Below are 24193 nucleotides of genomic sequence, written 5' to 3' on the forward strand. Positions count from 1 at the left end.
CGGATGTGGGTCTCGGGCGGAGGCAGGTGGCTGCGGGGAGGCGGCAGGCCCGCTACGCACCTGCGCAGGGAGCAAGTCTTCCTGCGCCTTGGCTACTTGGGGTGTGGGAGTGGGTGTTTTCACTTCTTTAAGGATCGTGTAGATAATTCCAAGTTTATTGTAGGAACCCAGAAATATCGATAATTGTAAAGAGTAAAAAGAAAAATCCCGCCACCTTAAAAGAATGTTCTAATTAATAACTGAGTATATTTTTTAGAGTAAACATTTTTTGCTCTAAACATGCCGTAAACCGAAGCAGTTTTATATCGTGGTGTGTGTGTGTGTGTGCGCGTGTGTGTGCGTGTGTGTGTTTACTCCCTCGTAACATCCAGTTTTTCCATTTCTTTTAATCTTGGAAACCACGATTTAAGTGGTGACGGAACAGTCTGGTGTGGAAAGTCACGCTGTTATCCGAACATTGAACGTGTGGTTTGATTACATTTTTCTTAGTTTGGAGTAAACATCTTGGCTGCCATCTCTTTATGTATTTGTAAGATGGTGGCCAGAAGTAAAGTCGCAGTTAGCGGAAGCTTTCTGGAAAGGCCTTTAGCCTTTACCAACAGGGCTTGGGCCTAATTAATTACACTTTCAAAATATGCAGTGTAAGTAACTCATGTTTTTCTAGTTCCCGTCTAAGGCTAAGTACTTAATCTTAAATTGTTTTAAAGTGATGATAGTTGCTATAGGGTATGTTCAGAAAGCCTGTACAAGACTGGTCTGTTCTAAATCTCACATCCCTTGGGCATGAAAATGTGCTTTCAATCAGGTATAGCAGAGTGCTGCCTAACACTTTAACTCCTTGAGGACAGCCACTCTCTCCTTTTGTGATTCCAATACCGGAGTTCACTGCTGGACAGATTATATAGGTGGTTCATTTAATTATAATTTAAATAGGGAATAATTAAAGCCAACATGAGATGAAGGATCAATATATAAAAATTCTTTGGTTTGTCACAGCAGTTTTTGTTGTTAATTGTATTCTCTTAGCTACACAAATACAAGGAATTAGAGGGGCTTGCCAATTTGAAATTAAAATGAAGTTTTGAGATAGTGAAAGAACTATTAAACTGGCATTAATACCCAGGATAAACTGCTTAATATCACCTTCAGAATTGGGTACTTAGAATTCAGTTTAGTTAGGAAGCCCACAAACAAAAGTTCCCCCCTGATTCACTGAAAGCATAATTTTTCTAAGATACAAAGTTGTCCAAGGTCTGGATATAATATTCCCATTAAGCTTAAAGCTTTGAAGTTCAGATTTTAAGAAAATTAGCTGGGAGGAGGGAGGAAATGTGAGTTATTTACAGATCCTAGAATTGGAATTGTTGGTTTTCGGGAAATAAGTCAGTAGCTGACAAGCAAGGGTTTAACTAGCAGAAAAGGAGGAAGGAAGGATCTGAGACTGGGAGTATCATCAAGGAGCTACTGCTGAATATGATGTTTGGAGGGCTTGGTTTAAAAAAATAAAAATGGGAATGCATGCAAATTAGATTATGTGTCTGTGTAATATATACAAACTGTTCGCCATGATCTCAGGCAATCAAATTACAGGTGAAAAATGAAGGATTCAGGATCATTTTTGAAGGCTTTGTGGCCCTATAACTTAAGCGTTAGTATTAGAACATAATGTAGCTGGGACACCAGAGTTCATGGTTGGATCCACATTTTAAAGCGGGATTTGTTTTTTTAATTTATCCAGGATGTGTCTGTGAAAACTACAAACTGACCACAAACTGCTCTTTGAACACACACGGTCAGTGCGAGTGTACTTCAATTGGTGCACAAAATTCTGTCATTTGCTCAAAACGTGAGTAGAATATCCTCATTGCCTTTAAACTGTATTTGGACTTCGCCTTCTTTAATTGATGTGTCTTGAGTTGGGAAGCGTTTTTTTTGGTTCAAATTTGAATCGTGTTATTTTGTCAAAATTATCTCCTATAGCTGAAGCATTAAAACTTAGTGAATGTGGAACTGTGTAAGTCTGCAATAATCTTTGGCTCTGGGAGTTTGAGTTAAATTAAAATGTTTTTCCTTAGGCATAAGACTGCAGTTATTTTTTGGTGTGACACGAAGCTTTCTTTTCAGTGGCAACCAAATGTCTGGTGATGAAAGCAGAAATGACTGGTACAAAGTCTGGGAGAAGAGCGAAACCTGAGGGGGCTTTCCAGAACAACGATGGGCTCTATGATCCCGACTGTGATGAGAAGGGGCTCTTTAAAGCTAAGCAGTGCAATGGCACCAGCACGTGCTGGTGTGTAAACACTGCTGGGGTCAGAAGAACTGATAAGGACACGGAAATATCCTGCTCCGAGCGCGTGAGGACCTAGTGAGTTGAGCTGTCAAATATTCTTTGTTTTCATGCTTTTCAGATTCATTTAATGACATTTATTTGTGAATATGTAATATGATTTAGTGGTTTAGAATTCAAAAGATAGAAAAGAGTATACAACGAAAAGCTGTTTTCCTCAGCCTCCCAGCTATCCATTTTACCTCCACAGAACTGATGTCACCAGCTTATTACGTAACTTTCCAGAGATACTTTTATGAACTCACTAGCAATATATTTTTCTTACTTGAAGAATTTTTTCTTCTGGTAGCCTCCTAAACATGATTTTTCCTCTTATATTTTTACTTAACACTGTTCAGATATTAAAGTTGGATGAGTGTTAAATGTACATGAGAAATTTAAGCTGTTTATATTTGCCCATTTGTTGTGTCTTAAAAACGAGGTGTGGTTGTCTCGGGTTTATGCAATAAAAAGGAATGGAAGCATACTTAAGCTAGCTAAAGGGAAAAAATTTTCATTTAAAAAGTGACTAGAGCTGGAAATTTATCAAGACCAAGGCAGACACTCTCTCTTTGGTGTTCTGGAGCCTCCTGGTCACTTTTCTCTGTTTCTCTCAGTACCTTTTTGTCTCTTCCTTCTTTGAACGTGGCCCAGCATGAGTAGCTAAGCCTTGGCTTTATGTGACCTTGAGTATAGTGGCCCAACGCCAGAGGTTGACCTATTTGGAAGGGTGTTCTTTCCTGGATGCGTGCTTTATGAGCAATGTGTGAGGGCCAGGGAAGAAATTAAGGTCATACCTATTGTAGAAACCCTTTTCTGTTAATTATACTATAATTTAACTTGGGAATTTTACTATCAGTCAATCAGTAAATACTGTCTTTTTACTTTACAGCTGGATCATCATTGAACTAAAACACAAAACAAGAGAAACACCTTATGATATTCAAAGTTTGCAGACGTACGTACTCTTAAGTACATTGTATTTGCACCGTTGGTACTCAGATCTTCATTCTACACCGTTAGAAAAACGAAAACAAGTCTTAATGCTTTCTTTATATTTATGAAAAATAGATACTATAAGTAATATTTTAACCTTATTTTGTTTTTTTACTTAATTTTTAAAAATGTTTTTATTTACTTTTGAGAAAGAGAGACCGAACACAGTCAGGGGAGGGGCAGAGAAAGAAGGAGACACAGAATCCAAAGCAGGTTCCAGGCTCTGAGCTGTCAGCACAGAGCCCAATGCCGGCCTCGAACTCATGAGCCACAGGATCATGACCTGGGCCAAAGTCGGAAGCTTAACTGACTGAGCCACCCAGGCAACCCTAACCTTATTTGGAATAGAATTGCAGGAATAATACAGATTCCTACAGTACTCTTTAATTCACATTCACCAATCACCAATGACATTTTGCCCCATTTTTCTTTTTAAATGTGTACGTGTGTGTTACTTCTTTTATCTATATAAACACATGTAGATTTTTTTTTTTCCGGAACTATTTGAGAGCAAGTTTTAGATGTCATACCCCTTTACCCCCAACTACTTNACTTCTTTTATCTACATAAACACACGTAGATTTTTTTTTTCCGGAACTATTTGAGAGCAAGTTTTAGATGTCATACCCCTTTACCCCCAACTACGTTAGTGTATCTTTTTCTAGGAACAAAAGGCACTCTCTTAGTTTCTTTCTTTCTTTCTCTTTCTTGTAATCTCTGCATACAACGAGGGAATCAAACTCACAACTCCAAGATAAGAGTCGCACGCTGTACTGACTGAGCCTGCCAGGTGCTCCGAAAGGCACTCCCTTATATAACCACCCTACAGTTACCAAATTCAGGAAATTTAATGTTACACTATATTGTGCCACGTTTCCCAGTGTTGATCTTTATGGCAGTTTTTTTCCCCCTTTGACTCAGAACTCAATCTAAGATCATGCATTGCATTTAGTTGTGATTCTTTAGTCTTTTTTGATATGGAACCCTGTTTTGGCCTTTGTTGGTCCTTCATTACACTGATATTTTTGAAGAGTGTAGGCAAATTATTTCATAGAATGTCCCTCAGGTTAGGATTTATCTGATGTTTCCTCATAATTAAATGCAGGTTAAACATTCTTGACAGAAAAATTATGTAAGTGATCTTATGTCCTTCTTAGTACTTCACATTAGGAAGCACCTGATGTCTTTTTGTCTCTTTATTAGTGATGTTAACTGTGGTTAAAGAGAATCTATCAAGTTTGTAATGTAGAGTTACTGTTTACTTCTTTGTAATTAATAAATATAATATATGGGCAAGTACTTGGATACTGTGTAAATATCCTGTTTCTTTTTTTTTAAATTTTTTTAATGTTTGTTTATTTTTGAGAGACTGAGAGAGACAGAGCGTGAGCAGGGGAGGGGCAAAGAGAGAGGGAGACATGGAATCGGAAGTAGGCTGCAGGCTCTGAGCTGTCAGCATAGAGCCCAATGTGGGGTTCAAACCCACGAATCGTGAGATCATGACCTGAGCCAAAGTTGGATGCTTAACCAACTGAGCCACCCAGGCGCCCCTAAATATTCTGTTTCTAATCAAACTAGAACTCAACTATTTTAGCATCAGTGGACCATTCTAGCCTGAATCAATTATTATTATTATTAATTTTAAAAACTTTTCATGATTTTTTTTAATGTTTTATTTATTTTTGAGAGAGAGAGACAGCATGAGCAGGGGAGAGTCAGAGAGAGAGGGAGATACAGAATCTGAAACAGGCTCCAGGCTCTGAGCTAGCTGTCAGTACAGAGCCTGACGCAGGGCTCGAACCCACGAACCATGAGATCATGACCTGAGCCGAAGTTGGACACTTAACCGACTGAGCCACCCAGGCGCCCCCTGAATCAATTATTATTAATAGTTGCAAAATGGCATGACATTTTTAAAACAAGTTTGGTTAACAAGAATTCTAGAACTTGAGCTACCTGCTTAGTTTAAAAGTACTGCTTCTTAATGTTGTGTAGTACATTTTTTTTTAAACAGATTTTTAATTCTTTACAGTGCGCTTAAGGAGGTAATCACAACTCGTTATCAACTAGATCCAAAATATATCACAAACATTCTGGTAAGATTTTTGTTTTTTATAAATGAGCTTTAGCAGAAAGTTGGTGGGATAGTATGGTTTCGGTATGACTTTTNAGTGAGCCACCCAAGCACCCCTGAATAACAGTTTAAACTTAATAATTCAAAATTCCTGTTCTTTTCCTTCTATAGCCTTTGAAAACCTCAGGTTTACCCTAAGGAAAATGTAGTATCTCTGGTATCTGTCATGCATGCCAGTCATCTTAGCCTGGGATACCTGTGTCTATGATTGTTTTTTATACACACTTTTACTTTAGGATGCCACCTAGCTTCCATCTTCTCTGGTTTAAGAAGCTAACTCTCAATCAATTACCCTTTCCTTGACTCTTTCAACTCTGCTTGAAAAATACTTGAATAGTGTGATGGAACTTTTTCAAGGCAGAAAATTTATGTCACTTTTTAAAAATGTTTTTGTTTATTTTTGAGAGAGAGAGAGCGCAAGCATGATAGGGGGAGGGGCAGAGAGAAGGAAACAGAATCTGAAGCAGGCTTCAGGCTCTGGTGTGTCAGCACAGAGCCCAATGTGGGGCTTGAACCCAAGAGCTGTGCGATCATGACCTGAGCCGAAGTCAGACGCTCAACCAACTGAGCCACCCAGGCGCCCCTATGTCATTTTTAAGGACAGGAAGGAATATACTTTTTTGCTCTTTAAAAGCAGAATATGGTAAATGCATACTGAATTTTGGATTGTATTTTCTTAGCATTTTAAAAGTAGTTCTAACCAAATGAGATGCTTTTTTTGTTTGTTTTGTTTTTATTGAAAATTTATTCATTTATCCTGAAAGAGAAAGAGTGAGAGAGACAGCACAAGTAGGGAGGGATGGAGAGAGACAGAGACAGAGAATCCGCAGGCTCCACACTGTCAGTGTAGAGCCCAATGCAGGGCTTGAACCCACAAATTGAGAGACCATGACCTGAGTGGAAATCGAGTCAGACGTTTGACCGACTGAGCCCCCCAGGGTCCTCTTTGTGTTTTTTGTTTTCTTTGGTTTTTATTGTAAAGTAAGCTCTGTGCTCAGTGTGAGGCTTGAACTCATGACCCCCAGATCAAGAGTCACATGCTCTACTGACTGAGCCAGCCAGGCACCACCCAACTAAGATACTTTAAGATCTTATTTTGCAATCTTTTGGGTAGAAAAAAATTCTCTCTTGGAAAGAATATATGCATCATAATTATTTTAAGTTGCATTGCTTTCTTATTTCCCTTGGATAGATTTTAAAATGTCCCAAAGAGGTTTATATTATTAGTTATAAACTCGGTTACCCACTAATGGAAAGGAATGCTGACACATGTATATTACAGAAAAATAAAAAACTGAATATTCTGATTATTGAACAATAATATTTTCACATGATTTTGGTTGTGTTGGTATTAATTTATATTTTTCTTATTTCCCCCAGTATGAGAATGATCTTATCACTATTGATCTGGTGCAAAATTCATCTCAGAAAACTCAGAATGAAGTAGACATAGCTGATGTGGCTTATTATTTTGAAAAAGATGTGAGTATAATCTTCCTCATTTTATTCCTGTGTTTAGAAGTCTAATATTGTCTGTCATGCCTCAATGAATTCAAGATCTTTCATCATCTTTTTTTTTTTTCTTTAAGATTATCTATTTCTTTTGAGAGAGAGCATGTGAGCTGGGGAGGGGCAGAGAGAGAGGGAGAGAGAATTAAGAAGGCTCCACGCTAGGCACAGAGCCTGTCACGGGGCTTAGTCTCACAAACCATGAGCTCATGACCTGAGCTGAAATCAAGAGTCAGACTCTTAATCAATTGAGCCACCCAGGCACCCCATCTTTTGTTACCTTTTTCCCCACTTGCATACCAACCACACCTCTGTTCTCCACATGATTTTTGTGCTGCAATGAACAATATCCTCATCCCCACCATACACCTTTCTGATCTATTTATATTTATGCCTTCTTATCAAATTCTTTTACTTAGAATATCTTCTCTCATAATTATTACCCTATTGCATCTTTGGTAGTTACTTAGTTTATGTTGATAGCCTCTTCCCCATTAAAATGTCCATGAACAAGAGGGTATATAAGAAGTGTTGTATAACTAGTATGATTAAAATAGTTTGTTTCAACTTTAATATATTATCAAAAAAATAAAGAACCTTTAACATCAAGTGAGCCATTCTATTTTTTTCTTTAAAAAAGTTTTTTAATGTTTATTTTTGAGAAAGAGAGAGTGAGCAGGGAAAAGGCAGAGAAAAGAGACACGGAATTTCAAGCAGACTCTAGGCTCTGAGCTGTCAGCACGGAGCCTGATGCAGGGCTCGAACTCACGAACCACAAGATCATGACCTGAGCTTAAGTCAGAAGCTTAACCAACTGAGTCACCCAGGCATCCCTATACTGAGCCATTTTCTGATGAAACCTGGGGTTCGCTTCAAAATAATCTGGCCCAGGGGAGAGGGAAGGGATGAAGGATAGAAGGAAGAATAGATTAAGTAATGTTGGCTATTTGTTTTATATTGTTGAATCTGGGTCATAGGTACATGGGACTTCATTATGCTCTTCTTTCTGCTTTCATGTGTGTGTGAGAATTTGCCACAATAAGTTTTTTTGAAGTTTCAGCATATGGGATTGTTACCACTGAAACTACAAAAACCCTTGGCAGCAGTTCTTTCCACGTATAATTGGGATCTAATAGTATATGGCCATGGTAGGTTTTCTTAAATATTTTCAATTGCTTTTCTCCTTCTTGATATAGGTTAAAGACGAATCCTTGTTCCATTCCAAGAAAATGGATCTGAGAATAAACGGGGAGCAATTGGATCTGGATCCCAGTCGAACTGCAATTTACTATGTTGATGAAAAACCACCTGAATTTTCGATGCAGGGTCTGCAAACTGGTATTATTGCTGTCATTGTGGTTGTGACAATAGCAGTTATTGCTGGAATCGTTGTGCTGGTAAGTATAGAACAAGTCCACTTTCTTTTTCTTTCTTTCTTTTTTTTTTTCTTTTAGGGAGAGACAGAGCATGTGGGAGTGGAGACGAGGGAGAGAGGGGCAGAAAGAGAAAGAGAATCCTGAGCAGGTTCTGCACATGAGTGTAGAGCCCAGTGCAGGGCTTGATCCCATGACCCTGGATCATGACCTGAGCTGAAATCAAGAGTCACTCAACCAACACTCAACCAACTGAGCCCCCCAGGCGCCCCGGAACAAGTCCATTTTCATTTAAAGGCGTATTCTTTCAAGAAAAGTTGACAGTATGAAAGAGCTACTCCCATGTTCCAGAACTTTTAATGAAGCAAAATCTTCAGTTTTTATAATACTCTATGGTGAATGAATCTCTTGCATCTGGTCCTTTTTTATAAAGCAGTCACTTTATGAAGCAAGAGAGAATACTAACTTGAAAAAAGCTCATAGCTGAGCACCTCACAGGTCAGTTACGTTTCCACCAAGCAGCAAACGTACTTCAGTTCTCTCGCTGCAAACAGTCCAACAGCCCTGCCAGCATTGGTGCAAAATACCAGAACTCACAAACTGTTGAGTGAAATGAAACAGCAGAACACCAATTATTAACGTTACCGTGGAAAGGATTAAAAGTGGTAAATGTGAGGAGCAATTCTAACAAAAGATTAGCACATTTAATTTAGCAGTGCTTCAGCAGAAGAAGGTACCACCTGGACAGGATTTATTCTAGAAATACAAGGATGCTCAGCATTAAGAAGTCTTAACAACTGTTAACAACATACCATAATTCAGAAATAGATTTGAGGGTGTGTGAGAACTTAGATTTTCAGTTCAGTGTAATTATCATACTTGGCTATCCATATCTAGACGAAAATAAAAGTTGAAATTCTATTTCACCACCCCTCTCCCCCCACCAGGGCAGGCCATGTTGCCCAGCTCTTGGAATGGTACATTATGGAGTAGTGCGCCCATGTTCAAACACAAATTCCAGCTAGATTTTAGCTAAAAATGTTTAAAAAAAAATAGAACGAGCCTCAAAATTAATTGAGGAAATGTTTGTACAGCCTTGTGGTAAAGAAAACCAAGTAAGGCAAGAAATCTAGAATTCATGAATGAAAAGTTACATATTTGACTAAGTTGAAAGTACACATTTTTTATGGCAAAAATACTATAAAGTGAAAAATATCAATGATAGGCTGGGGGAAAATATCCGTGATACATAAAACAAAAAAGGTTGTTATGCATAATATATGAATTCTTACAAACTGAGGAGAAAGTTAAGTCAAGAATAGCAAAAGGCATGGATAGATAACTTACAGAAGAAATCCAGATGGGAAATAAACACCTGAGAGAATCCTAGAAATCAACTTGTCCTATAGAAATGAAAGCACAGGTACACAGGAAGGACAGTATAGGTTATGTATTGCAGTGTTGCTTGTAAGGGTGAATCTGGAAACAACTTGAGTGCACGTCTGTAGGAAAACAGATGAGATTGTGGAAAATTCATGTTATGGTATAAAACTATTAAGAAGAATGAGTGCTATTTATAGCGTTTGTTCTCTGAGAGGTTCCTATGATGTTAAAGTAGGCTGTGCATAGAGGTAAACAATATTGTATGATCCCATTTTTTTTAGACTGCCCCCCTTTTCCAAAACTCATATGTATGTTTTTGTGTATATTTGTACTAAGATGGAGCAAAATGTGGAAGAATGGGTAGCAGGCTGTTAGATTTTATTATTAAAGATTATTCGTTGTTTTCTCAATGCATTTTTTTTTAGGTTTGTTTAACTGGATGTTATAGGCTTTTTGTTGTTATTGTTCCAAAAGATTTTGGTGGGCAGGAGGGCTCAAAGTTGTTTTTAATTGAACTATAATAGATAGTGTTATATTAGTTTCAGGTGTACAATTTAACAATTCTGTATATTAGGGGCACCTGGGTGGCTCAATCGGTTAAGTGTCTGACTTCGGCTCAGGTCATGATCTCACAGTTTGTGAGTTCAAGCCCCGCATAGCACTGACAGCATGGAGCCTACTTGGGATTCTTTATATCCCACTTTCTCTTTGCCCCTTCCCTGCTCATGCGTGCATAACATACTGTTTCTCTCTCAAAAATAAATATTAAAAAAAAAACTTTAATTTCATGTATTACTTAGTGCTCATCATGGTAAGTATAGGCCCTTTTTCTTATTAGTAGGGAAATTTTAATTTAAGAAATAGTATCTGCAGGTAAATTTTAAAATTACATTTGTTCAGGTAGGAATTATGTCTGTTAAAAACATTTATGTGTCAATTTTTCTTCCATTCAGGTTATCTCCAGGAAGAACAGAATGGCAAAGTATGAGAAGGCTGAGGTAAACAGATTACTTAATAAAAAGGCCCCTTTGTAAATCTCTTACTCTTGATAATCACTGTACCTACCTAGATACCGATAGGACTCAATTATACTGGAGCCCCTTTATAGTATATGCCGTAAGGTCTTAGGGACAGCCTTTCAATGTTTCCTTAAATTCTCTTGCATGAGTTCCATGGCAGAGCAGCTAATATTGAATTCTGCCTCAAAGAATAGTGAGATAGGAGACCTGCAATTTTTATTTGACAAGTGTCAACTTTTAATGGAATCTTTCAGAGACGTACTCTGTGGATTCACATTACAGAAACTTAGTGTGGCTGATGACCTGACTTATTGTTTTTATTCCAGTGAAATAGTCATTAAAAAAAGAGCTTAATATATGTCCTAGTGAGTCTCTTCCATGCTAACTAGTCACCGACGTTAGTGTGAAGACAAAGCGTGAGATTGTTAGCGTGTCAGTCGCTTGGAGTTGAATGTGAACCACACTTGTTCCTGAACATTTTCAGCACACCCACCAATTTTATATATTTATGCATTTATTTGTAATTGTGTATGTGCTTTTTACTAATCTTTTACCAAGAAACACAGAAATTTAAACAATATTGAAAAAATATTGAATAGAACTAGAAAGTTGTAACTTTTTTTTTCATAAACCATAGTTGACTATCTGGCTTACCTACTTTGGTGACCACAGGTCTAGGGGACAGTCTCCCCCTGAACTGAAGCATAACAGAAGGTTGGAATGACAATGTAGGATTGTGGTCAAGAGCAATATAGATGTGGGTTTGACTACTTGTTAGCTGGGCAAGTTATTTAACTTCTTTAGGTCTCCATGTTTCCTCATCTGTAAAATGGGGTTATTAGTACAGACCCATTGTACGATTAAACACAATAGTCTGTATACAGTGCTGGTCCACTGCTTGGCACACAGCACAATGTTTGCCAGTGGTAGTAGTATTCCATCATCTTGTCTCAGTTCTGCCTGTAACTAATTGTATGATCTGCGACAAATCACTTAATTCTGAACTTTAATTTCCTTATCTGAAAAATAGTAAATATATTGGTTCTTACTGGATGTAAAATGGCATCCATTTAACAGACTTTATCCATTCTTAAAGATCTAGCTCACCTGTTACTTCCTTGTCACTTTGGCCATCTTACCTCCAAATAGCAGTTTGGTCATGCATTCAGTTTGTGCTTCTTTGTACATTTTTTCTTTTTCCAAATGGGGCTCATAAATGTGGGAAGAATCTTAACTTTCCTCTTTTTTTTTTTTAACTATTTTCAGGATTAACAAAAAACTGGAAAATTATTTAAATTTTCTTCTCTCTCTTCTTTTTCCCTTTATTGCAGATAAAGGAAATGGGTGAGATGCAGAGGGAACTCAATGCATAATGACTATAATTTGAAGAATAACTACAAGAAGGGAAGTTAGCAAACAGATTACAAATGTACGAACATGAGACAAAGCGATCTTTGAGGACTATTGTTTTGTTAGTTAACATCTTCTATTTGTAATAGTGAAACCTGTACTCAGTATATAAGCAGCTTCAATTGACTTTACCAGTCTTAAAATTTGACCACAAGTGTCTTATGTATGCAGATCTGATATAAAACTCAGAACTTGGACTGCAGAGTTAAAATTGTTTCTGCCTGACATTGAGGTTGTGTACCTTAAATATGCTTCCACAGTAGAGGCTTAATGACTACTGTCTCAGCCATTTGTGATTGAATGCTGCCTTTCTATTTACTCTGAGTCTTGTACATACAAACTTTTTTTTTACAAACCGAAATAAAACATTTTAAAACTAAATTTCCTAACTTTGTTTGAATCACACGGAATCAAATTTCGTAGTATACAAATAAGATAACTGGTTAAGAAATGCTCAGAATGCTAACTGCAAATCAGAGTTTTGTATGAGAATTTATAATTACGTGTATCCAATATAAAATGTATAATCTGTAATATGTAACTTCTACACAGAAAAATCAAACAATTTTATTCTGAATGAATCTGGGTTTCTGTTTTAAACAATTTGGCATTTTGACAAACACACCTTAGGGCAGAATTGGTGGATAACGTTGTGAACCATGAATGGTATGGTTCGTTGAGTTAAAGCACCAGACATTCAACATCTTACGTGACGGATAATTACAGTAAGACATATTTTGTGTGAAGTTAGAGTATCCTGAAATAGTTTGCATTTTGTAGGAAATTTTTAAAAAACACTATGAAGAGAACAGCATTAAAGAAAATATAAAAACTAGATCAAACATTTACCAACGATTTTTATCCATTCTGTAGTAGTCACAGGTCTAGGCTGGCCGCCAAGATTACTTATCCCTGATGTACATGCCCTATATAATCACTGCAGTGTGGGTAGGGTCTGTGAGTACTATGAGCAGTCACTTCCAAGATTAAGTTACATTTTATGGCAAAGGCAAGGGGATTTTAACCAACTGAGCCACCCGGGCGCCTCAAAAGGGAGAGGATTTTAGATGTAGATGTGATTAAGATCCCTGAAGCTTTACTGAATTAAAAGGGAGATTACAAAAGAGTGCTTGAAGGTAGGAGACGAAGTAGAAACTATAGATGTGTTCTCCCTAATGGGCTTTAGCCTTAAAGCAAACTGCCAGGTTGTGGAGAGGGTCACCTGTCAGGAAACAGCAGGCTGAGAGGAGGCCCTCAGTCCCACAACCACAAGATCTGAATTCGGTCAACAACCGCTGAGCTTGGAAGAGGACCCCAGCTCCAGATGAGATCACAGCCCTGGCCGACATTACTGCAGTCTTGAGACTCTGAGAAAAGGACCCACTTATGTGATGTTTAAACTCCTGACCCGTGGAAACTGATAATAAGTGTTTATTGTTTTAAGATGCTAAATTTGTGGTAATTAGTTATGCAACAATAGAAATTATACAGCGAGTGGAAAATAAGGAGAATGTTAAAGACAAGGAATAGATAATATGGATCAGCCATTACCCCCAGAGCTGAGACAGAGCACCCAAATAAGAGACTCTACATTCACCTGAGCCCCACTCCCTGGGCTGAGGTCGGACCCTGTGGGAGAGGCCAGTGCAGCTCACTGAAGAGCAGGGAAGTTGCTATGATGCTGCCCTGGAAGGACTTCCTGAAAATCTGCCCTCTAGAACAGGAATCCTCAAACTACAGCCTGCAGCCTGGCCTGCCACTGGTTTTTATATAGCCTGGGAGGTAAGAATGGCTTCTGCATTTTTTAAAAAAAAATATTTTATTTATTTCTAGGGGAGAGAGAGAGAGACAGTGTGAGCAGGGGAGGGTNTAAAAAAAATATTTTATTTCTAGGGGAGAGAGAGAGAGACAGTGTGAGCAGGGGAGGGTCAGAGAGAGAGGGAGACACAGACTCTGAAACAGGCTCCAGGCTCTGAGCTGGCAGCACAGAGCCCGACGCGGGGCTCGAACCCACGAACCGCGAGATCATGACCTAAGTGAAAGTCGGACGCTTAACCGACTAAGCCACCCAGGCGCCCCCGGCTTCTGCGTTTTTAAATGATTGAATATTTCCTGGTATGTGAAAGTTACATGAAGTAAAAATGTCCGTGTCTATAAATAAAGTTCTCTTAGAGCACAGCTATGTTCGCTTACTGTGTGTGGCTGTTTGGCACTCTAGCAGAAGAGCTGAATACTGTCTGACCCACTGGCTGGCAAAGCCTAAAATATTCATTCTGGCCCTTTACAGACAAAGTTTGCTGAACCCCTGCTTTAGAGTGCTGGGGAAAACTTCATAGGGAGATGTCCCACCAGACACCAAAGGCACTCTATAAGGCTGAGGAGCAGCAGTGTGCTGGAGAAGCCCTGGGCTCTGCAAACCAGGGAAACAGCAGGTGTTGCAAGGGGAACAAACTACCCCTTTTCTTGCACTGTGTCTCCTGCACCCTGTACTGGCAAAGCTTCAGGTGCATTTTTACAGAGCAGGCAAAGGGTGAATTTACAGAGAAGAGGCAATAAATAAGGTACATTCTTCAATCCCATGCCCTCAAGTTTCTGTCCTATCTCTTTTGAAGCTACCCTCCTAAAGACAACACTGACCTACTAATTGCCTTTTTTCCCCAGCAGTTAATCATGTGATTCTTCCACAGCTCACCACCATGACTCCCATTTCCTACCCCAGTATGTTGCTTACAGATTTTCTTCTTTGGCATAACTAGCATTAGTTTCCCCTTGTTTTCCTCTTCTCTTGATTCCGAAATACTGATCCAGGAGTTAGCCTTAATATTTTCTACCCCTGTAGATGTGATATATTTTATTTTTTAATATTTTTATTTCTAGGAAAGAGAGAGAGAGAGAGAGACAGCGTGAGCAGGGGAGGGTCAGAGAGGGGGAGTCACAGACTGAAACAGGCTCCAGGCTCTGAGCTGGCAGTCAGCACAGAGCCCGACGCGGGGCTCGAACCCACGAACCGCGAGATCATGACCTAAGCGAAAGTCGGACGCTTAACCGACTAAGCCACCCAGGCGCCCCATATGTGATATATTTTAAAACTGTGCCCTTTAAAAAAAAAGATTGAAAAATAAAACAAAATCATAATTACATTTGCAACTACATGGATGGAACTAGAGGGTATCATGCTAAGCAAAATTAGAAAAAGACAGTATCATATGACTTCACTCATATGATGACTTTAAGATACAAAACAGATGAACATAAGGGAAGGGAAGCAGAATATAAAAACAGGGAGGGGGACAAAAACATAAGAGACTCTTAAATATAGAGAACAAACAAGGTTACTGGAGGGGTTGTGGGAGGGGGGATGGGCTAAATGGGTAAGGGCCCTTAAGGAATCTACTCCTGAAATCATCGTTGTACTATATGCTAACTAACTTGGATATAAACTTAAAAATTAATTAAAAATAAAACCGTAATTATTATTTCTTTAATGAGCCTCTTTGTTAGCACATATGATTTTTTACCCAACACTTACTCTGACTATAAAAAGGTAATAGTCATTTATTGTGAATTTGGAAAATATAGGAGGAAATGAAAAAGACCATGTTGGAGGAATGATTTTTTTGCACCGTATCAGTCACACCATGTCTTCCAGTTATATTTTTGTGAAAGTCCTCTTGCCAGTTATTTTTAGAAATGCATAGTTTCCTATGTAGGGCTGGAAACCATGAAATTTCTGTAAGATGCAACTATTTGACATAACTTCAGAAATTTATCATAATTTATCTCCATTGTTGGAGAGAAGGAAATTACTTCCTTTATTCTCAGAAGTTCTTCTGGTTGGATTAATAATTGACATAGATTAACGGAAGAAAAAACAAAATTTAATTACATGGGCACAGAAGTTCAATAATAATATTGAGACCAAAAGAATGACAAGTGTATGCAGTGCTTCTACGTTTTAGACAAAGAAACATAAATCTGTGAGGAACTGACAGGACAAAGAACACATGTTTGGGAGTTTCAATTAGTAAGGAATTCTAACCAGAATTTGGGCTGGGGCAGTAAATTAGTAGAAACGACAAGATTTGTTTATATAGGCTTCCTCAGCCCTGAATTCCCACCTCTGGTGATAAGGATGCTTCTCTCAGTCTCCACGTGAAGTGGGGGACACCTTTCACATGGGAGATTTATATCCTGCGTTCAGGGAGATAAAGGGTCAAGAGGCCCTTCTTGCATTGCTGCTTTTTGAGTAACTTCAATTTAAAGCAATCAATATTCCACTGTGGCATAGCTTGGGGTGTACTGCACTGAACTCTAACATTGAATCCATGCACATGGCTTTATTAAAAAACAAACAAACAAACAAAAAGATGCTCTGGGGGTACCCGGGTGGCTCAGTTGGTTAAGCATCCAACTTTGGCTCAGGTCATGATCTCAGGGTTTGTGAGTTTGAGCCCCGCATTGGGCTCTGTGCTGACAGAGCCTGGAGCCTGCTTCAGATTCTGTGTCTCCTCTCTCTGCCCCTCCCCTGTTTGCAGTCTCTCAAAAATAAATAATAAACATTAAAAACAAGATAGAAACAAGATAAAAGGATGCTCTTAAGACAAACTCTTAGACAAATTCATTACAAGCACATGTCAAAGTTTTATTCCAAGCTTGTGTTTAAACAGGATAATTTTAAACTGGCTCAGTTGGAAGAGCATGATCTCTTGATCTCAGGTTGTGAGTTTTAGCTCCACGTTGGGTATAGAGGTTACTAAGAAAAATAAAGAATCCTCTTCTCAAAGACATTTTGTAAGGGGGTGACTGGGTGACTCAGTTGGTTAAGCATTTAACTTTGGCTCAGGTCATGATCTCACAGTTTGTGAGTTTGAGCCCCATGTCTGGCTCTATGCTGTCAGTACAAGGACTGCTTTGGATCCTCTGTCCCCCTTTCTCTCTGACCCTCCCCTGCTTGTGTGCTCTCTCTCTCAAAAATAAATAAACACTGGGGTGCCTGGGTGGCTTAGTCCGTTAAGCTTCCGACTTCAGCTCAGGTCATGATCTCACGGTTCGTGAGTTTGACCCCCGCATCAGGCTCTGTGCTGACAGCTTGGAGCCTGGANCATTTTGAAAAAATAAAACATGAAAAAAAAGACATTTTTTAGGAAAAAAGCATGTTAGGATCATTGTTATTAGCCTGGATACAAAGTAAAGGATCATTAGGTATCTTCTATGTTAAAGATCAGTGTCCTCTGCCAAGGCTGATAATCCTCTAGAGGAATTTTCTGGACTTCATGCCCATTAAGTGGTTATAGCAGGCACCTGGGTAGATCAGTCGGTTGAGCATACAACTTCAGCTCAGGTTATGATTTTACAGTTCATGAGTTCAAGCCCCACATCGGGCTCTGTGCTGACAGTGCTGAACTTGCTTGGGATCCTCTGTCTCCCTCTCTCTCTGCTCTACCCAAACTCTCTCTCAAAATAAATAAATACACTTAAAAAAAAATAAATGGTAATAATGTCTCAAAAGGAATAGCTAATGACATCAGACTACAAAACTCAGGTTTCAAACACATTTTCTCTCTCAGAACAAAAGGATGTACAGAAAAAGTCCTGATTCCTGCTGCTGGTAGAACCCCTCCTGCCCAGGAGCACCCACCAAGGTGATGGTCTTTAGAAGGCTCATAATTTGGAGATCCATCTTAATTAGCATGCTGCTCTGCCCCTAAACTATACGAATATTCTGAAATGGGGCTTTAGCTCACAATCTAGAGTGGATTTTTTTTGTCTTCTTCATCTTTAAAGACCACACAAAAACCCACTGTCCTCACCTAGTTTAACCAAAACCCCCTTACCTGAGGCCTTCTACTTCCCAACCTGTATGTAAGCTGCCTTTTTTTTTCTTTCCATAAGTAATCTCTACACCCAACTTGACCTCATGACCTGGAGATCAAGAGTCCCATGCTCTGCTGACTGAGTCAGCCAGATGCCCCTCTTTCTTAAACTGCCTTGAAAAACTTACGGTTTGACACTCCATTACCTTGAATTGTCCTCTAATATGTGTCTAGGTTCTAACTCTCTAGACAAATCAGGGCAAATTTGGACATTCTCTTTATTTTTAGAATTAATAGACTCATTTGATAAATAATTCAATGAGTAAGAGATAGGCATAGTCTGGGTGAGGGGAAGTATTATAAACAGTATAAATGCTGTTTATACAAAAGATTACAAAGTATTTTCAAAGCTATTACCTCCTTTCATCCTCACATCAATCCTGGAAGTGGATATTATTACCAAGATGTTTCTCTCTGAAATATTTAGAACTTGAACTAGGAAAGGGGAGATGAGATGACACTCAAAGCCAAGTTATCATATAGAGGCAGTTACTGTGATCCACAACTCATTGATTCACAAACATTTCCTGCATGCTCAATAGGTGCCAGGCCTTAGGCCATACAGATGATTAAGCATACCATATCTGCAACAAGACAGAACTCTAATTGTATATCACTTATTACCAGCTTTGTAATCCTGGGCAAGTTATTTCACATCACCATGTTTCCATTTCTTCCTTGTAAAATAAGAATAACAATAGTACCTAATACCTAGCGTTTCAAAGATTAAAACAGTTAACACATGTAAAAATAAGGAAAACACCTGGCAGTCAGCGAATGCTGATGAACATTAACCATTATCATTAATTGTAAATACCCACTGATGTCCTTTCCAGGTGTTTAGTAAAAGGGGTGAACAGGTATTTCTAAAACAATGCAGCAGGGCTCCTGGGTGGCAGTCGGTTAAGCGTCCGACTTTCGCTTAGGTCATGATCTCGCAGTTCGTGGGTTCGAGCCCCGCGTCGGGCTCTGTGCTGACTGCCAGCTCAGAGCCTGGAGCCTGTTTCAGAGTCTGTGACTCCCTCTCTCTCTGACCCTCCCCTGCTCACGCTGTCTCTCTCTCTCTCTCTCCTAGAAATAAATAAAAAACATTAAAAAAAATTAAAACAATGCAGCAAATATTGTTATGGTATGAATAGAAGATAATACAACTGACTACACCTGGGGAAACTGGGCAGGTTTGACTGAGGAGACATTTGGGAATGAAGACAGAATGGTGACTGGGAGTTTGCTACACAAAGGGCAGGAAAGGGCCATTCTGGAATAGAGAGACAAGTTTGTGTTGGAACCACAAGCCTTGAAAGGTAAGGGGAATTTGACTGTTATTTTTAAGTAAGCTCTACACCCAACATGGGGCTTGAACTCAGGACCCCGAGGTCAAAAGTCTCAGGCTCTACGGACTGTGCCATCCAGGAACCTGGGAAGAAGAATTTATTGGCTTAGATCACAGAGCTGGGGTGAAAGGCAGGGAATACTGGAGGCAGTGGGAAATGTAAGTCTGTGGGAAAATTAGCAGTCAGAGGACCCAAATTTTCTTTGCTTCCCAAGGTATTTGAATTTTAATTTAATTTTAATTTTAATTTTAATTGAGTAGGCCACTGGTTTCAGAACTGTTTGTCAGGAACAACCAAGGAGTTTTTTTAAAAAGATCCGAGACCCCACCTTTATAAATTCCAAGCTTTTGTATGTGGGTGTGGCCCAGGTATACCTTTGAAAAGCCCCTGGGGTAATTCTGCAGTTGAATCAGGGTTGGGGCTGCTTCCCTGGGTGAAGAGAGCCAAACAGGAGAGTGCCATACCTTTCCTAGGGCAGGTAACAGTGCAGGACGCATCCTTATCTCCTTCAGGAGGTAATTTCACCCTATCTTTTTCACCTAAACAGTTATCTTCTAACAAATTTCTTACCATAAATTTACTTATCATCTGAATTCATTCATTCGAATGCAAACTGAACAAAGGCAGTGGTTTTTCTCTTTCCGTTTCTAGTGATCCTCGGATTCTAGACGAGGCTAGCACATAGAAGGCCACATAAAAGTTTTGTGGAGAAAGGAGAAAGGAGAAAGAATTTGGCTACTACAGAACAATAAGGAGATTGTGGAAGAAACCTGTAATCTTGATGTTGGCAGTTTGCTTAAAAAGGAAAAGGGAGACAGGAAAAGAGGGGTGCAGTTTTATTTTTTAATTCCAGTATAATTCCAGGTTAACGTAGAGTGTTATGCTAGTTACAAGTGGACAATATAGTGACTCAACGAGTCTAAACGTTACTCCCTGCTCAGAGAGGGGTGCACTTTAAAAAAAATGTACTAGGATGGGAAGACAGACCTGTTTTTCCTTGTTCTCATGTTTCTTTCTGATTTCATTCATACTTCCGGGTACATAATAAACTCAAAGCAGCCAAAACGCCTCACCTAGCCACCTTCCCTAGCTATCCATTTACCTGAATTCTTTGCGGATGCAGCATAAGAAAATCTGAAATCTTTTAAGGATGGCTGTCTGCCAGGGTAGGCGAGCGACCTAGGCTCAAGCATGCGCAGTAGACAGAGTTACCAGCGTGCGCGGGAAGCTGGGCCGCGTCCGTTTATGATTGGCTGTCGTGGCGGACTCCCACCCACCGAAACGCAGCGCTCGGTGCTGATTGGGTGGCTCCGCAGAGGCCGGACGTCGCACGGGAGGGAGGGAAGGGAGGCGGGAAACAGCTTAGGGGGTGCGGGGTCGCGCAGTTCTTTCAGGCAGGCGGTGAAGAGGTTCCGAAATGGCGGTGCTGCCGAAGGAGACGCTGCAGCTGGAGAGCGCGGCCGAGGTTGGCTTCGTGCGCTTCTTCCAGGCCATGCCGGAGAAGCCGACCACCACGGTGCGCCTCTTCGACCGAGGCGACTTCTACACGGCGCACCACGAGGACGCGCTCCTGGCCGCTCGAGAAGTGTTCAAGACCCAGGGGGTGGTCAAGTACATAGGGCCGGCAGGTGAGGGCGGGGACGGCGCGGGCTCGGGGTACCCCGCGGAGTGGGCTCCCCTCAAGCAGTGGGCGGCGTGCGACCGACTCGGGCGAGGAGGCACCGCGGGGCGGAGACGTCGGTGCCTCCCGGGGATGGCGCTTTCTTCGGCCACTGCCTGGCCGAATGGGGCGCCACCTGCCCCTGCCCTGCCCCCGCCGTAAGTCTGTCCCTCTGCAGCGGCCCCAGACCTGAACAACGGGCACGGAGAGAGCGTCCCAACTTCCAGGCGTTGGGCGATGCGTTTTAATACATTGTTGTTGCCGAGTAGTCGCGTGGGTGTCTGCCTGCCGCCCCGCCTTGGCCTTATGGATCTCCCACCAACTCCGACCAGGAATGAGATTTAAAATAGAAAGTGTTTGGCGAACCATTTTATGTCACCACTCTGATTTTGCCCACACTCTGCATGTACCTCTGGTTCGGTGCAGGGATTTGGAATGGGTTACTGTTGATGGGCAGTAACTGTTGCCAAGTGGTCAGAACCTCGGCTTCTAGCCAAATTGCCTGGATTCAAGTCGCGACTCCTCCACTTGGTAGCTGTGTGACCTTGGGCTAGTCACTTATGTCTGTGCCTCAGCTCGTCATTCCGTGTCCTTTGTAATCCAGCCCCATGGCTCCAGCATCATCTTTCCCTCTAAGGCTACAAACTTCTCACCCTTCGGGAGCTAGATGTTCTAGATGTTGTATGTTGATCTTGACTGCCAGGCTCCATTCTAATGATGGAAAGAGCATTCTGGGAGGAGTGAGGAGTCGTGGCTTCTAGTGCTGCCTTTGCCACATGCAGATGGGATGTTACTGACAAAAAGAATGTTTCATTTCTCGGACAAAAATTTATCCAGTGCTGCTGTATCACTCAGGGTTATGGACCTTGGGAAAGACAGTATCCCTGCCTTCACAGAGATCTCTCTAGTGGCGAGCAAGGCAGAAATAATAAATAATTCAGGGTGAAAAATTGTGGAGGTGTGCTCCACAGCATGTTGTTGGAGAGGCAAAGAGGCAGAAATGTCAAAGATTGGAGACCTCAGGAGAAGCACGGTATGAAAAGCTAAATTCCACTTGAGTCTTAAAGGACTGGATGTTTGCAATGGAGATGATCTGAAAAGAGGCAGATTGCTGTTGCTGGAGCAGAAACCCCTGAGGAGAGTGGCCCAGGTGGATGGGATCAGATGATAAAAGGCTTTTTGTGTTGTACTGATTTGTTGGACTTTTTATGCTGTAGGCTCTGAGCGGTTGGATGATGTAAGTAAAAAGTGAAGTGCTACGTTGGATCATTTGGCTGTAGGGTAGGGGTTGTTAGAGGGGGTGAGAGTAGAGGTATTGGGATCAATGAAGACCATTCAGCGATCCTTATGGATGGCATCATAGTTAAGGATGGTCTAAGCTGCTTTCCAGTTTTAAAGTTATTTGAGGCTAGTGCACTTAACTCTCTTATTTTTGTATTGTGCAGTCTAGAATGGTTTAAGCATTTCAAATGTAAAAAGTTCTAAACTTGTATGTTTGTGTAAGTTGAATCACTGATTTTCCTAAGCACCTGTTGAAGATTCTAATACTTCTTTTTTTCTATTTTAGATTATGAAAGGAATAATGGATGCTAAGCATTACACCTATTTACTGGGAAGAACATTTAGTATAAATATCCAAGAATCTTTTATACTGGAGTGTAGACTTTTAAAAAACAAAAATTTTCCGTTCATTGCTCTTGAAGGTTGAAATGTGTTTACTGGGCACATTTGAATAGAGTAACCTAGACTGTCCCCTCCTCTTAGTCATCTTGAGAATGGCGTTAAAGGTGAATTTAACTTGGGGTCCCTGAGGGGCTCAGCTGGTTAAGCATCTGACTCTTGGTTTCTGCTCAGGTCATGATCCTATGTGTTCATGTGATTGAGCCTGAGTCCAGTTCTGCACTGATGGCACAGAGCCTCCTTGGGATTCTCTCCCTCCCTCTCTCTGACCTCTCCCGATTGTGTGCATACGCATGGTCTCTCTCTCTTTCTCTCAAAATAAATAAATAAACTTAAAAAAAGGTGAATTTAACTTTTCAGAGATTAGCAAGTAAATGTGAATTATTCCTAAGGATCTAGTTCTTCTGTTAGACGTTTATGCCAAATACACATTTTAGGTAAAAAATTGTCCTAATATATGTTTGGGTAGGATAATAACCGTTATAAAAGGATCGATCATTTGTTATTAGAAATGGGTTGAAATAAAGAGGGAGTGACTCAAAAGCAAAAATGTACCATAGATCCCCAAAGCTAGTGTCTTGCAGTTTTCACTGTGCAAGGTATGATGCGGTATATATAAGTCAAGATCTTATTAAATAATATTTTATTTATTTTTTATTTTTTTAATTTAAAAAATTTTTTTAATGTTTTATTTATTTCTGAGAGAGAGAAAGAGACAGCATGAGCAGGGGAGGGTCAGAGAGAGAGACAAAGATTCTGAAGCAGGCTCCAGACTCTGACCTGTCAGCGCAAAGCCCGACATGGGGTTCGAACCCACACACTGTGAGATCATGACCTGAGCCAAAGTCGGACGCTTAACTGACTGAACCACCCAGGCACCCCAGTTTTATTTTTTTATTAAAATTTTTTTTGAATTTATTTATTTATTTTGAGAGACCCAGAGAGCGAGCAGGGGAGGGGCAGAAAGGGAGAATCCCAAGAAGGCTCAGTCAGTCGGAACCCAGAGTGGAGCTCAGACTCATGAACTATGAGATCATGACCTGAGCCGAAACCAAGAGTCAAGATACTTAACCAACTAAGCTACCCAGGCACCCCTTAATTTATTTTTACGTTTATTTATTTATTTATTATTTTGAAAGAGAGAGAGAACGTGCATGCAAGCAAGGGAGGGGTAGAGAGAGGAGAGAAACCTGATCAAGTTAAGGTTAGTTATGTTTCTAGGCAGCATTGCTTATTGCAGGAATGACCCTAGATTGGTAAATTATGTCTGGACTGTAATGCATGATGAGGACCCCATGTATTTGCACTCTATGCAAATCTTGGACCCTGTAACCTTTTCCCACATTATTTAGCAGTTGAACTTGCCTCTGACTATAGAAAGTAGAAATCATTAGAAATTCCTCAATTTCCTGCCCCTAAACCTAGATTTTAAGTAATAGATTTGTTAGGATATTATTCATATGCAATATGATTCACACATTTAAAGTATACAATTC

The 24193-nt window shown here is 40.1% G+C and overlaps 2 protein-coding genes across 2 annotated transcripts in view; both read left to right on the forward strand.

Annotated features, from left to right (window-relative positions):
• EPCAM (epithelial cell adhesion molecule) overlaps positions 1-12531 on the forward strand; it is a 13454-nt gene extending 923 nt beyond the window's left edge. The window contains exons 2-9 of the mRNA XM_077749303.1: positions 1739-1846; positions 2125-2365; positions 3219-3284; positions 5355-5418; positions 6837-6938; positions 8162-8362; positions 10675-10719; positions 12072-12531. Coding sequence (XP_077605429.1) covers positions 1739-1846; positions 2125-2365; positions 3219-3284; positions 5355-5418; positions 6837-6938; positions 8162-8362; positions 10675-10719; positions 12072-12113 — 869 coding nt within the window. The 3' untranslated portion in view covers positions 12114-12531. The remainder of the gene's footprint in view (positions 1-1738; positions 1847-2124; positions 2366-3218; positions 3285-5354; positions 5419-6836; positions 6939-8161; positions 8363-10674; positions 10720-12071) is intronic.
• An 8203-nt stretch (positions 12532-20734) lies between these two features.
• MSH2 (mutS homolog 2) overlaps positions 20735-24193 on the forward strand; it is an 83767-nt gene continuing 80308 nt past the window's right edge. Inside the window, exon 1 of the mRNA XM_077749233.1 lies at positions 20735-20985. Within this exon, the coding sequence (XP_077605359.1) occupies positions 20775-20985 (211 nt within the window). The 5' untranslated portion in view covers positions 20735-20774. The remainder of the gene's footprint in view (positions 20986-24193) is intronic.

The sequence above is a fragment of the Crocuta crocuta genome, unplaced genomic scaffold, assembly GCF_008692635.1.
Source record: "Crocuta crocuta isolate KB4526 unplaced genomic scaffold, BGI_CrCroc_1.0 scaffold118, whole genome shotgun sequence".
In the NCBI taxonomy this organism is placed as follows: domain Eukaryota; kingdom Metazoa; phylum Chordata; class Mammalia; order Carnivora; family Hyaenidae; genus Crocuta; species Crocuta crocuta.